This window comes from Pituophis catenifer, unplaced genomic scaffold (genome assembly GCF_029215685.1).
Source record: "Pituophis catenifer annectens isolate HBS135680 unplaced genomic scaffold, rPitCat1.0.hap2 SCAF_2, whole genome shotgun sequence".
In the NCBI taxonomy this organism is placed as follows: Eukaryota; Metazoa; Chordata; class Lepidosauria; order Squamata; family Colubridae; genus Pituophis; species Pituophis catenifer.
In genome coordinates this window covers 4,540,230-4,555,473 of record NW_027256882.1, presented here as the reverse complement: position 1 = coordinate 4,555,473, position 15,244 = coordinate 4,540,230, and the positions used below count along the sequence as shown (strand labels likewise).

General features: G+C 41.9%; 1 protein-coding gene across 2 annotated transcripts; it reads left to right on the top strand.

The window, feature by feature from the left end:
* Positions 1–798: 798 nt before the first annotated feature.
* Positions 799–10,033, top strand: LOC139311626 (zinc finger protein 665-like). Of its 2 annotated transcripts, XM_070936108.1 has the most exons (5): positions 799–918; positions 1,104–1,221; positions 1,942–2,021; positions 7,026–7,152; positions 7,768–10,033. In XM_070936108.1, exons 3-5 carry the CDS (start codon positions 1,950–1,952, stop codon positions 9,762–9,764), a joined length of 2,196 nt encoding a protein of 731 aa, XP_070792209.1. In that variant the 5' UTR covers positions 799–918; positions 1,104–1,221; positions 1,942–1,949; the 3' UTR covers positions 9,765–10,033. The 2 variants fall into 2 exon arrangements, with proteins under 2 accessions (XP_070792209.1, XP_070792210.1); XM_070936109.1 differs by lacking the exon at positions 799–918 and having other exon boundaries at positions 1,038–1,221.
* The last annotated feature ends 5,211 nt before the right edge of the window (positions 10,034–15,244 follow it).

Genomic DNA, 15,244 nt, shown 5'->3' with positions numbered 1-15,244 from the left:
ACCCCCGTCTCTCAGTCCCCACTTGCTCCAGAAAGGCTCCTTAGCATGCTAAAAGGTGTCTATGGAGATTCTCAGTCCTCCAGGTCGTGGTTGTCCCAAGGAGCTTCCAAGAGGCAACTGGTTTGTCTTTGAAGATGTTTCGCTTCTCATCCAAGCAGCTTCTTCAGCTCTGACTGGATGAGGGTCTACAACAGGGTCCCTTCAGCAGTTCCAAGAAGGCTCCGCATCCATTTGCACAACTCGGGTGACCCTGAGGACCCCGATAAACCTGCCTCAAGGCCTCTCTCAAAGGATGCAAGTGACCGGCTGTCTGCAAGGAGTATGAATCCTTCCATTCCCCACCCTCCACTTAGAGCTGAAGAAGCATCTTGGATAAGAATCAAAAGGTCTTCAAAGAAAAAAATAGAGTCCAGTTACCTCTTGAAAAAGCACCTTTGACACTCCTCGCTCTCTCTCTATCTGTGTTTGTGGGCAGCGACTTCACCCAAGGTGCCAGCAGGGGGCGCTCGCTTGGCTGCCGACTGACGAGGCCACTGCGCATGCTCCACTCCGGCTGAGTTTTCTCTATGTTCCGGCTGAGAGTTGCTCCCTGGGAATCCGGTGGAAGCGGGCAAGAGGGGATCCCGCGACTCAGATCCTGCCCAGGGGAGGGAAGGAGAGTCTGAGGTCGGAGGGAGCGGGAAGTCCGCCCCATAAGTGCTCTTGGCTGCGCATGGGGGGAGATCCACGAATTGGGGAGGGGGGAGGAGAGAAGGAAGCCTAAAGGAATCCTCTGCTCACATCTCCATTTAGATTCAGATTCAGATTCCGAGGCTGGGAGGATCTTTGGAGAGCCAGGAGAGCCAGCGGAGACCAGCTGCCCGGTGCTGTAAGGTCCGTGCTGAGGCTGTGAAAGGAGAGAAGCAGGAAGAGCTGCAGGTCAGAGAAGCTTCTTTTGTGGAATCTGAAGGGATCTTCACCTGCTTGAATTCTTCCATTTCTCCCTGAATTCCCCTCTTGGGTCTCATCCATCGCCACTAATGGACAGAAGGGTTTTGTGGGCAGAAAATAAAATGCAGCTCCTCTTTTGTCCTGTCCTCTTAACTGCTCTTCTGTGCTTTCAGGTTCTGAGATCCTTCCAGGAATGGGGAGGAATTCGCTGGATCCGCACAAATCTTTCTCCTGATCTCTCTTTCAGAGGGATCCCCAAGGATAAAAGTCAAGGTCAGGATACCTCTCTAGGTAAGGGGAGACTGTTCCACTGGGTTGGAGACTTTCTATAAATATTCTAGTTATCCTTAATTCTGGGTGTCTTGTCGTGTCTTAGACATTTGATTTAGTAGAAGTTGACCCAATAAGAAAGATCGAACTCCCTCTTCAAGCTAGAAGACTTAAGGAATTCCCTTCCTTCAGAGCTAAGGCTATGGTTGGCCTTTCCCAGGAGACATACTCTTGTAGGGGCCACCTTGAGTTGCATTCTGGCTCCTCCTTCATCCTGAGAGATTTCTCTTTATTTTTGCCATTCATAAAGAGATAATTTTGACTAAATTCCTACACGGATCCCTGCTGGGCCATTTCCAACACAACCTATCCTTGCAGACATGTTTCCTGGGTTGCTGGAATATCACTAATTTCTCTGGTTTCAAACTGCAGAGAGTGGGGGGGGGGGAATTTACAGTGATTGAGCAAATGCTTTGTTTGCCAACAGTATAAACGTCCACGTGTTGTTCCAAAAGGTTAGGACAACAATCTAACTGAGGTTTGTTCTTCAGCATGTGGTGGGTTTGGTCTTCTCCTTTCATTCTTAGCTCCCATGATGGAGCCTATGAAAGGCAGAGTGTAGAAGAGACAGAAATGGAGGTTTCCTGGGCAGGACAGGAAGAAATCTTAATTTGTGCCTTCAAGGTAGAAAAGATGAAGTTGAACCCTTTCCTGTTTCCATCCTGTCTCTCTCCTTCCCAGTGGACAAAATGGAGTCGCGGTTCTTCATTGAATCTCCTTCTATTGGTGGAGCTGAAGGAGCCGCTGGATTCCTGACTCAGGTAGGAAGGAAGAGATTAGCACTTTATAGGGGGGAGCAGTAGGAGACCTCTGGTTTCCTTTGAGGACTCAACATATGATACTGCTATTCCTGAGCAAAGCACAACAAGGAAATTAGAAATTTACATTTATGATCAATCAAACTAGGCCCACCTCTCAACAAATTTTGAAAAAGTGGTTGTATAATTCTGGTTTCAAAAAATGCCATAGGGCAGTTCATGTTGCCTGTCCAGAAAGGAGACATGAATACTTAGGCTAAATCTACTTTATTATAAGTGTAATCTTGTTTTCCTATCATTGGGGAAAGGGATGGAAACAGGAGAAGCAGAAATTCCTTTGTGTATCATCTATATCCTGATGCCTGGAAGTGCCTCCCTAGTATTTTCCTGAATGTTTGTGAATGTTTTTTTTTTCCAATTTAACTTTTTTATTAGTTTATCAAAGTATAAAATACAAATAAAAATCATGGAAAAGTAAGAAGAGAGGAAAGGGAAAAGAAGGGGTATTGTGTAATGGGAGAAAAAAAAGAGAAAGGCATCAACTTTCGACATTGCAACCATAACATTTTGCTTTTACAAAACATAATGTACACATTATTTCTATAACAATAAACCTGCCTAGTTTACAAAAAGAGAATCAAAGTTTCATTTTTTTTCTCATTGCAAACAGACAATCTGGAAGCAATTTCAAGCTAGAGACCAGATTAAATATAATCTCTTATTTGGAGAAAAGAATCATTTTAACCATCTCAGATTCTCCTTGCTGTGGGGAATAATATAGCATTCATTCTCATATTTTCAAATCTAGTCCATAATATTTTACCAACTTTAGAATATTGTTCAGCATTACTTAAAGGACCGGCAGACCTGTGTATACATACATACTTGTTTTAAAAACACAAAACTAACTTAAAGCTTTCTAACGGTACATAAATCAATTTTTTAAAAAGAAATCCATCCTAATTAATTAAACCATATTTAAGTCATTCCCTCCAGTTTATCTTCATCGAATAGAGTCTTTTTCTTCTGTCTCCTATCCTAAAGAAATTCTCAGCTTTATTTATATCCATTGAAAAAAGTCCCAAAGTTGTTCTGTGAGATGTTGTAAATTGGTCTGAAGCAAATCTTCCCCGATTAAATTTTCCCTCACTGAAATAGCTATCATATCTTTTTTTTCTTGAAGAATTCTCAGCCTTGTTAATATCCATAATGGGAAAGTCCCAACCTTGACTTCTTAAAAGTCGTGAATCTACTTGATACACTTGTTTCAGTTGCACTGGGAAGATTGAACTCACACCATCATCATAAGAAGAGCTGAAGTCAGATTTATATTATTTTTTTAACAGTTTATTTATATATTTTCACCTTACATACATAAGTGCTTACTGAACAACGTATTGTCTGGATCAATTTTTATACAATAATGCTTTTCCCACTAGTTTCTACCTCTGCTATGCAACCATTTATTGAACAAGTTCCATGTCCAACAATATTCTGTATCTTCTTTTTCTTTTATGTTTAGTGTCAGTCCATCCATTTCTGCACAATCTAAATTTTGTTTTAATTACATCATTCTTTGTAGGAGTTTCCTCATTTTTCCAGTACTGTGCAAATACAATTCTTGCTGCTGTCAAGACATGTAATATTAAATATAAGTTCTTTTTGTTATACTTTTCAGGTATTATGCCTAGCAAAAATATTTCTGGCTTAAAATCTATGTCTTGTTTTAACATTTTCTCCAACCATGTATGTATTTTTGTCCAATATTTCTTTGCTTTTACATATGTCCACCAGATATGATAATATGTCCCTGGTGTCCAACATCTGGCGGACATGCTTTAAACATCTTTGCTAATCTTGCTGGTGGTAGATGCCACCTGTAAAACATTTTATATAAATGCTCCTTATATGTAGTTGCCATTGTCAACTTACAATTTCTTTCCCAAAGCTTTTGCCGTTTGTCTAAATCTATAGCAGCCAAAGTTTTTTGCCCATACTGTCATTGTCATTGTATATTTTCTTTATCAACTTTTCATCTACTGCTAATGTTATTTGGTCAAATATTGTAGGCTCTTTATAGAAGTCATAATCCTTAATACCTTTCTCATATCTCGATTTTATTTCCATATGCGGCCACCATGATAAGTCCACACCTTGATTCTGTAACTCTTGTCTGGTTTAAGTTCCCCTTCCGCATTTTAAATATTTTGATATGTTAAATTTTTTTCCAGATTTACTACATTTGGATGTAGAAATGCTTCCATTGTTGAGAGCCAAACTGGAATCTTAATGTAAATTTTCGGTTTCACCTTTTCCCATACTGAAAGTTGAGCATTTCTTATACGGTGTCCTTGAAAGTATTGATGAGTTTTGTTTTTGTTATACCATATAAAAAAGCATGCCATCCTAATAGGAGATCATGGCCTTCTGAAAGCAGCAATCTGTTATGTCGAAGAGTTATCCATTGTGGGTTAGACAGCATCACTCCCAGATGGATTCCTAACTGGCTGACCAACCACACTCAACCTGTAGCCCTCAGTGGAACTGCATCTACATGGAGGGAAGTATGCAGTGGAGTACCCAAAGGCTCTGTTTTAGGCCCAGTACTCTCCAGCATCTTCATCAATGATTTGGACGAGAGGATAGATGGGGAATTCATCAAATTTGCAGATGACACCAAACTGGCAGGAATAGCCAACACTGGAGAAGATAGGCTCAAGATACAAAAGGCCCTTGATAGACTTGAACATTGAGCACTATCTAACAAAATGAAATTCTTTTTTTTTATACAAAGTTTATTTTCATTTTTAAAAATACAACACTTTACATATATACATATAAGGTTATTGCAACTAACGTACACAAATCTGCGCCTATACCACTAATACAATCCACTTCATTTCCCTCTCTTTTCTTTCACCCAAGTATACCATAAATTCCAACATTTGTAATAATCAGAATCTTTTTGGTTCCTAAGTAATTTCGTTAACTGGTCTGCCTCTGCGCATTCTGTAATTTTCCAAATCAATTTATTTTCTGTGGGTATTAATTCATTTTTCCATTCTTGCACGTATAGTATCCTAGCTGCAGTAGTGGTGTGGAGGATCAAGTACCATTTTTCCTTAGTTATTTTGTCTGGTTTCATTCCTAATAAAAAAAAAATCTCTGATTTCAGCTCTATAGTATATCCTGTAATTTCCACTATCCAGTTCCGAACCTTGGACCAATATTTGCCTGCTTTGGGGCATGTCCACCATTGGTGGTAGTACGTCCCACAACCATTCTCACACTTCCAGCATGCCGGAGAAACTCCCGGGAACAAAATAAAATTCAATGGTGAAAAAAGTAAGGTTCTACATTTAGACAAGAAAAACAAAATGCACAGGTACACTATACTAATAGTAGTAGTAGTACACTACTAGTAGTAACTGTGAGAGGGGTCTTGGAGTCCTAGTGGACAACCATTTAAATATGAGCCAGCCATGTGTAGCAGCTGCCAAAAAACCCAACACAGTTCTGGGCTACATAAACAGAGGGATAGAATCAACATCACGTGAAGTGTTAATACCACTTTATAATGCCTTGGTAAGGCCACACTTGGAATCCTGCATTCAGTTTTGGTCGCCACAATGTAAAAAAGATGTTTAGACTGTAGAAAGAGTGCAGAGAAGAGCAACAGTTGATTAGGGGACTGGAGGCTAAAACATATGAAGAACGGTGGGTATGTCTAGTTTAATGAAAAGAAGGACTGGGGGAGACCTGATAGCAGTCTTCCAATATTTCAGGGGTTGCCATAAAAAGGGGGGACTCAAACTATTCTCCAAAGCACCTGAGGGTAGAACAAGAAGCAATGGGTGGACACTAATCAAAGAGAGAAGCAATTTGGAACTAAGGAGAAATTTCCTGACAGTTAGAACAATTAATCAGTGAAACAACTTTCCTCCAGAAGTTGTTAATTCTCCAACACTGGAATTTTTAAAGAAGATGTTGGATAACCATATGTCTGACGTGCTTTAGTTTCCTGCCTAAGCAGGGGATTGGACTAGAAGACCTCCAAGGTCCCTCCCAAATCTTCTCTTCTCTTCTCTTCTCTTCTCTTCTCTTCTCTTCTCTTCTCTTCTCTTCTCTTCTCTTCCCTCACCCATGTTAATACAGCTGCATGGTAATAGCCACAAAACCTAGGTAGACGTGGCTGGAGGTGGTGGTCATGTGATTAGGTGGGAGTGAGTGATGTCGTGTTGGCCACGCCGACTCAGGTTTTGTGGCTCCTGGTGTTTTCTGTGGGAAACTGATCCAAATGGCTTCAGGTTGAAGAGCACTGGTCCAGGGTGAGGAGATTCTCTGGGCATGATACCTGCTGGCCATGTCATCCCCTCTTTTTCCTTCCTCTTTTCTTCCTTTCCCTGATTTTTTTTCTTTGTATTTTATACTTCGATAAACTAATAAAAAAAGTTAAATTGAAATATTCATGCGTGTGAGCAAAGCTGCCCCGTTAAAGAATCACAAAGACCATTTGGTTACAATGTCAAACAGAAATCCCACATAACCTCTTGCAAATATGATGAACTATTGGGGCCACTGGCAGATGGTTTATCTAAGGCACTCTATGCCCCTTGATCAAGGCAAGTTGATATTGAAAGTCAGCAGAGTCAGTCAAGGTGATAAAACATGAACTAATTGAATGTCAGCAGTAGGCTGTGGATTCTGCCCTTTTTATCATATCATGTGTTGGGTCCACCTAGGGAAATGTCCCATCAAGAATTTTTACTTTGGATTTTAATCCCAAAGGTGCTTTTTTCAAGAGGCAACTGGACTTCCTGGTTTGTCTTTGAAGACGTTTCGCTTCTCATCCAAGAAGCTGAAGAAACTTCTGAAGCACCTTTTGGGACAAATATGACCATGAATGATTGAGAATCTCCATAGACATTTGTGCTTTTAGGATTTGCAGATTGAAGGAGATCATGCAAATTTTATCGAGTCTGCTCACAGGCATTCTTCCTTCTTTAGGGTGCTGTGTCCTTTGGAGAGGTGGCCATCCATTTCAACAGTGAAGAGTGGTTGCTGCTTGATTCCAGCCAGAAAACCCTGTATCAAGAAGTCATGTTGGAAACGTCTAGGATGGTGGCCTCTTTAGGTAAAGGTTCCTCTGGAGAAAAATTTAAATCAGTGCAAGGTGTCACTAGATTCTTTATTTATCACTTAGATCTATATGTAACTTTTTAAAAATGATTTCATCTCTTATTTTTTCCTCTTACATTAATTCCAATCCCCCTTCATGGTCTTCTAAGTAGCACAGTTTCATTTAGAAGAAAGAGATCAGTGTGGTGATCAGGAAGTGTTGACATTCAGTCTTGTGGTCATCCTTGGGCCCTGGTCATTACGCCACAGTGATTGGGAAGATGTTCAGGGAGAGGATGCTGAGTTTTCCTACACAGCAACAAATTTTGTCTTGCTTTGTGTTGCAATGACATATGTTGTCTTCTTGAATGCAAGTTGGGTGCGTCATATTTGAGACAATTTGTGTGCCTCGTCCTGATATCAAGACGTGTTTTTGCTTTAAATTTTTAACGGCCAAGAATGAGGGTTAGATGAGCAGCCATACTAATCTTTTAAGTTAATAAGTAATATGCATGCAGTCATTTCCCTCATTCCTTTCTCCGGAGATGCCCAATAATAAGATAAATCTATGCATAGGGACACCAAAGTGGAGGTTGTAGATTATTCTAATTTATTTTTCTTTCCCTGCAAGCATTTGAGGCGCAGAAGAAAGAAAATGACCAAGTGCCAAATTTAGTGCCATTGCAAATAATCACAACTGAAATTCCTGAAGAGACCTCTACAAATAAGCAGGGAAGGAAGAAACTTGAAAAGAAGCGCAATTGGAGAGAAAAATCTATTCTTGAATCTGTGGAAATGGATTGTTTCCTGACCCAAGGTGATTCCAAAGAAAATACGGGGAAATGTCAAAGTAGAAAAAGATTCAAAGCAAACTCCAATGTTAGTAATCACTGCAAATCGGGAAAAAGCTCCAGCAGTAATAATCTTACTTCACATGAAAAAAACCAGACAAGGGCGAAGCCCTACAATGGTATGAACTGTGGAAAAAGCATTGGGAGAAGAGGTAATTTAACTTATCATAAAAAGATCCATAAATGTGTGGATTGTGGAAAGAGCTTCAGTGTAAAGAGTGCTCTTACTTCTCATAGACGGATCCACACAGGAGAAAAACCCTATCAGTGCCTAGACTGTGGGAAGGGCTTCAGGCAAAGTTGTGACCTTGCTTGCCATAAACGGGCCCACACAGGAGAAAAACCCTATAAATGCATGGAGTGTGGAAAGAGCTATACTACCAGCAGTGGACTAAATCGCCATAAAATTGTCCACACGGGAGAGAAACCCTATACATGCCTGGAGTGTGGAACGAGCTTCACTTGCAAGACTTCTCTTACTTCTCACGAAAGGATCCACACAGGAGAGAAACACTATAAGTGTATGGAGTGCGGAAAGAGCTTCAGGGCAAGCAGTTCCCTTGCTTCTCATAAACTGGTCCATACAGGAGAGAAACCCTATAAACGCATACAGTGTGGGAAGAGCTTCAGTGTAAAGAGTTATCTTACTTCTCATAAATGGGTCCACACAGGAGAAAAACCCTTTAAATGCAAAGAGTGTGGGAAGAGCTTCACAACTAGTAATTCCCTGATATGCCACAGAAGGATCCATACACGGAGAAAACCTTACAAATGTGTGGATTGTGAACAAAGGTTCAGTAGGAAGTATTCCCTTATTTCCCATAAAAGGGTACATACTGGAGAAAAACCCTATAAATGCCTAAACTGTGGGAAAGGCTTCAGCCAAAGCGGTACCCTTGCTTCTCATAAACTAGTCCACACAGGAGAAAAACCCTATACATGCATGGAGTGTGGAAAGAGCTTCAGTGTAAAGAGTGCTCTTACTTCTCATGAACGGGTCCACACAGGAGAAAAACCCTTTACATGCTTGGAGTGTGGAAAGAGCTTCAGGCAAAGCAGTTCTCTTAATTGTCATACACTGATCCACACAGGAGAAAAACCCTATAAATGCCTAGACTGTGGGAGGGGCTTCAGGCAAAGCGGTAGACTTATTTCCCATAAACGGCTCCACACAGGAGAGAAACCGTATATATGCATGGAGTGTGGAAAAAGCTTCACTGTGAAGACTACTCTTACTTCTCACCAAAGGATCCACACAGGAGAAAAACCCTTTAAATGTATGGAGTGTGGAAAGAGCTTCAGTGTAAAGAGTGCTCTTACTTCTCATAAACGGGTCCACACAGGAGAAAAACCCTTTAAATGCATGGGGTGTGGAAAAAGCTTCAGGCGAAGCAATTCTCTTAATCGTCATACACTAATCCACACAGGAGAAAAACCCTATAAATGCCTAGACTGTGGGAAGAGCTTCAGGCAAGGCGGTAGCCTTATTTCCCATAAACGACTCCACACAGGAGAGAAACCCTATACATGCCTGGAGTGTGGAAAAAGCTTCACTGTGAAGACTACTCTTACTTCTCACGAACGGCTCCACACAGGAGAGAAACCCTATACATGCCTGGAGTGTGGAAAGAGCTTCAGTGTAAAGAGTGCTCTTACATCTCATAAACGGATCCACACAGAAGAAAAACCGTTTAAATGCAAACAGTGTGGGAAGAGCTTCACAACTAATAATTCCCTGATACGCCACAGAAGGATCCATACAGGGAGAAAACCTTAGAAATGTGTGTATTGTGGACAAAGGTTCAGTAGGAAGTTACTTACTTACTTCACATAAAAGGATACATACTGGAGAAAAACCCTTTAAATGCATAGAATGTGGGAAGAGCTTCAAAAGTAGTACTTACCTGGTGTGCCACAAAAGCAATAGCCTTCTTTCCCATAAACGGGCCCACACAGGAGAAAAACCCTTTACATGCATGGAGTGTGGAAAGAGCTTCAGTGTAAAGAGTTCTCTTACTTCTCATAGACATGTGGAAACAGCTATAATACCAGAAGTGGACTAAATCGCCATAAACGTGTCCACATGGGAGAGAAACCCTATACATTCATGGAGTGTAGAAAGAGCAAGACGTCTCTTATTTCTCATGAGAGCATCCATACAGGAGAAAAACCTTAAGAGAATCCACAACAGAGGTAAATAGAAATGTACGGAATGCGGAAGGAGTTTTTGTGAAAGAGAATCCTTCTCAGGAAAGAATGCACAGTGGGCAGCAACAGCAATCAACTTATTTCCCTTACGGATAAACAGAAAAATGAATTGACAAAGAAGATAGATTTTCAGGTAGTCAACAAAGTTAAATATTTGGGAGTATACTTAACAGGAATATGTGAAACAATTAAAGAAGGTAACTATAAAAGATTAATACAACAAATGTGGCATTTGCCACCAGGAAGAATAGCCAAGATGTTTAAAAACCTGTCCGCCAAATGTTGGAAATGTAATCAGGAAATGTAAACCGGGCTCTTATTACCATAAATGGTGAACATGCCGAAAGGCAAAAAAAACATTGGATGAAAATACACACATAATACACACATAATTAGAGTTAAATACATAGTTAAAGCAACATATTGTTAACACATAGTTAAAGGAAGATAGACATTTAAAGTCAGAAATAAAGGACAAAGAAGACACAATATTTTTTAACATGGGATTTGTGTTATCAATGGTTAGACAATAGAGGTAGAAATTAGAAATTAGCCAAAGGGAGCTGCGCCAAGCCGGCCACACACCTGGCCATGACTAGTTGGTCGAGGCCTCCCACCTTCTACCAGCCACACCCTCCCTCCATCCCAGCCACTGAAAATCTCTCCCAAATACAGGCAAAGGCATAGAATCAAAATCTGCTGAAGTATTAGTATCGTTTTAGTAAGTCTTTAATAAGTCCTTACGTGGAATACTGCAACTAATTTTGGTCACAGGTGTTGAGACTTTGAAAAAAGTTTGGAGAAGAACAACGAAGGTGACCAAAGGCCTGGGGATTAAAACATACGAAGAATGGTTGCAGGATTTGGGTATGACTAGTCAGCCTAGATTTCAACCTAGAAATAGGGAGAAATTTTCTAACAGTGGGAACAATTAACCAGTGCAACAGCTTGTCTTCAGAAATTGTGGGCGTTTCATCACTGGAGGTTTTTAAGAAGACACTGAACAATGATTTGTTTGAAACGGTATAGGGCAGTGTTGGTGAACCTTCTCAGCAACCAATGCCGAAACCAGAATGCCTGCTTTTCTGCACGTGCGTGCCAGAAACCAGAAGAGCAAGTGGTCTTCACGCATGTAGGAGCGCCCGAAACTGGAAGAGCAGCTACCCGATGCGTGTGCCAAGAGAGGGGACTCTGCGTACCATCTCTTGTACGCGTGCCATATGTTCGCCATCAGTAGTATTGGGTGTCCTGCTTGAGTTGGGGGCTGGTCTAGAAGACCTCCAAGGTTCCTTCCACCTCCGTTCCGTTCTATTCTCCAAACTTAAAGGGACTTTAAAAATGTTTTTATTGATCCAACACTATACCATATAACCAATATTTTTTTTAAAAAATGACTTAAATTTCATGATTTAAAATCATTGTTCAGTTTATCAGATTAAAGTAATCAATACCGTATTTTCTGTTTCTCAAGATTTCAAATGTACTTTAGTGTCTCTATTTCATTTTGTGATATCAAGTTGATCAGAAAGATCAATAAGACTTGCCGTATTAGGGGATTGGAGCATTGATATGATTTCAGAGAAAACTGTTAGTAGCATGATTTCTGCTTTTTATCTTAATATAACCTTTTAAAAAACATATTTCCTGATTATTAACCTCCTTTCTCAATTTGAAAGGTTAATAAATTATTCCAAACAGTTGCACAATGTAAATGATGCCCTACTTTATATACATTGAACAGCGAAATGAAGAAACAGATAAATATGTAGACGGAGGGGGGAGCATGGCATAAAATGTTAGAAAGTGCTAGAAGGGGGTGGAATGAGTTCACATATGACTCAGTTTCACATTATACAATGATGCCTTGAAAACCATGGAATGGGAAAACATTAGTACGGTAGATTTTTCTACGAAAGAAGCAAACAATTAAAAGGTGGAAACATTTCTCCTGAAAAAATCCTGGTATTTTCATAATATTTATTTATTTATTGGTTCGATTTATATGCCACCCTTTTCTGGAGACTCAGGGCAACTTACAATGTGTTAAGCAATAGCCTTCATACTTTTGTATATATCTGCTTAGTAGGGCTTTCGCCGCCCCCCCCCCAAGCAGTGTTCTTTTTTATACAAAGTCAGCTTATTGCCCCCACAAACCGGGTCCTCATTTTACCTACCTCAGAAGGATGAAAGGCTGAGTCAACCTTGAGCCTGGTGAGATTTGCAGTAATTGCAGGCAGCTGGTGTTACTTAACAGTGCTTTAGTCTACTGCGCCACCAAGGCTCTTCCTAATTATGTAATTGTACACCTATGAAGATAATCCATGGGACATTAAATTTAAGCCTTTTGCCTCTTTCTACAACTTGGAATATATTTTTGGCCTTTAAGTGTTTGCACTCTGAGTCATAGTGGGGACATCCAGGCAATGTCTACATTTACCTGAGGACCCCAATCTCCCCCCTCCCCCTGTGGCTCTTCCCTCAGAGCAGTGGTGGGTTGCTACCCGTTCTCCCTGGTTCTTGCAAATCGGTAGCGGAAATTTTGAGTAATTCGGAGAACCGGTAAATACCACCTCTGCCTGGCCCTGCCCCCAATCTATTCGCTGCCTCCCGAGTCCCAGCTGATCGGCTAGAAGGAATAAATCAGGGCTCACTTGACAAGGAAGAGGGGGAAAAACCAAGACACCTTAGCTTTAAATTGAGAAGCCTTCCAACTGATCGCCTAGATCCGATCCACTCCTGGTGGTAGATTGGCAATTGAGGCCAAGCTGCCTGAAAGCGGGTTCTGATGCTCTCGATGGTGGCAGAGAGGCAAAATACTGTTTAAACTATTGCTGTGGCGTTTCACCCTACAGCTGATCAGTGGTAAAAGGCAGTGTGGTGGTAGACCAGTGCGCTGCAAAAACAAATGGGTAGACCGTGCGGTTCTGCAAGCAGTTAAAAGCCTGGTAGACTAGTACTTCTGCTCAATCCTTAAGAATTGTTTGTCACATGATTATCAAACCACACCCACAAAATAAGCCACACCCACAGAACCGGTAGTAAAATCTTTTAGAACCCACCCCTGCCTCAGAACAGATGTCTCTCTCCGCTCTTCCTGCCAAAATAGGCTCCTCCCACTCGTCTGGGACACAAGGAGTCACTGGAAAAGAGCCTAATGCTGGGAACCCCTTTGCTTCCAGGGCTCCCGGCCGATGTCCCCAGCAGCAGAAGTAACAACTGGAGCCCATGGAAGCTTCCCCACGTCCCCTCCCCAAGAGAGGGGAGAAGTGGAATTGGGAGGGGAGGGCCTGGACAGGGATACTTTGGAGTTGGCTTGTCAGGAATCAGTTTCCGCCAATGGGAAGCCTTCCTTCTCTTGAGTCATCTGTCTCTGGACAGAATCTGGTGGTTTCTCCCTGCCGAGAAAGCCTTTGAAGCAGAAAAGGGAAGGGAGAGGGGCTACGCAGATTGCGTGCAGCGCAACTGGGGGGTACCCAAGAGGACCCAGGTGGGCCCTGAGCAAAGCAATCTCTCGGAGAGGCAAGGATTGCTGAGATGGGGAAATCCCAGGCTACGAGCCAATGAGGCCCCAAATCTAGAGGTCTCCTCCAGCCACGGCTCACTTGTTTTTCCCACGACCCCCGTGACACGTGTCTGTGGCCTTCCAGTGCAGGATCCACTCTGGCTTTCCAGAGGCCTTTCTGTCTGGCCCGTTTCCCTGACCTCCCGGGGAGTCTGGCGGCTGAGAAGCATCAGGTGATGAGGATGGTTTTCCCATCCATCTCGGTCTTCCAGGGTCGTGGCCTCATTTTCCCCTCCACGCTTTTCTCTCCATCCTTAATGACATAATTCGGAATTACATGAATACTGAAGCTCGGTGATGGAGGTCTGAGTCTGCATTCCCATTTCTTGGAGAAATCTCCGTGTTTTTCCTGGGATTTATTTACACAAAGGTGAAACATCTGGATGAAACGTATCGCTGCGGGGAGCCTTTTGTGGGAAGTTTGGAGGATGGAAACCAGGATTGCCTCTCCTGGCTCCCTCATCCCTTCCGGAAGGTGAAGGAGGAGAAAACTCAGAGGCAACTCTGGTCACAACTTTATGCCCTTTGGAATGAATTGCCCCCGGATATTCGTAACATCTCTGACCTCCGGGTCTTTTGCTGTGCCCTCAAGACCCTAGTGTTCTGACGGGCGGGGCTGTCTAATTGAATGTTTTTAAATTGGGTTTTAATTTTAGGTTTTAACATTCGGCCAAAATTATTTAATGATTTTAATTAATTTTAACTATGATATTGTATATTTGTATTTTAATTCTGGCTCTACACCACTCCGAGTCCTTAGGGAGAAGGGCAGTATATAAATAAAATATTATTATTATTATTATTATTATTATTATTATTATTATTATTATTATTATTATGTCTAGAAAACTGGGAGTCAATGGAAGGCGTCAGGCTCAAAACATCAAAAGCAGCAGAATGTGTCATGGTCTGCCAGATTTGGGGGGGGGAGTCTCAAGACCACCCCTGTCTCTCAGTCCCCACTTGCTCCAGAAAGGCTCCTTAGCATGCTAAAAGTTGTCTATGGAGATTCTCAGTCCTCCAGGCCGTGATTGTCCCAAGGAGCTTTCCAAGAGGCAACTAGACTGTCTGGTTTTTCTTTGAAGATGTTTCGCTTCTCATCCAAGCAGCTTCTTCAGCTCTGACTGTATGAGGGTCTACAACAGGGTCCATTCAGCAGTTCCAAGAAGGCTCCGCATCCACTCGCACAACTCGGGTGACCCTGAGGACCCCGATAAACCTGCAAGTGGCCGCAAGGACTCTCTCAAAGGATGCAAGTGACCCGCAGGCTGCAAGGAGTATGAATCCTTCCATTCCCCACTATCCTGTCAGCTGAAGAAGCTGCTTGGATGAGAAGCAAAACGTCTTCAGAGAAAAAAATAAAGTCCAATTATCTCTAGATCTAGAAAAAGCACCTTTGACACTCCTGGCTCTCTCTGTGTGTCTCTGTATGGGCAGCGACTTCACCCCAGGTGGCAGCAGGGGGCGCTCTCTTAGCTGCTGACTGA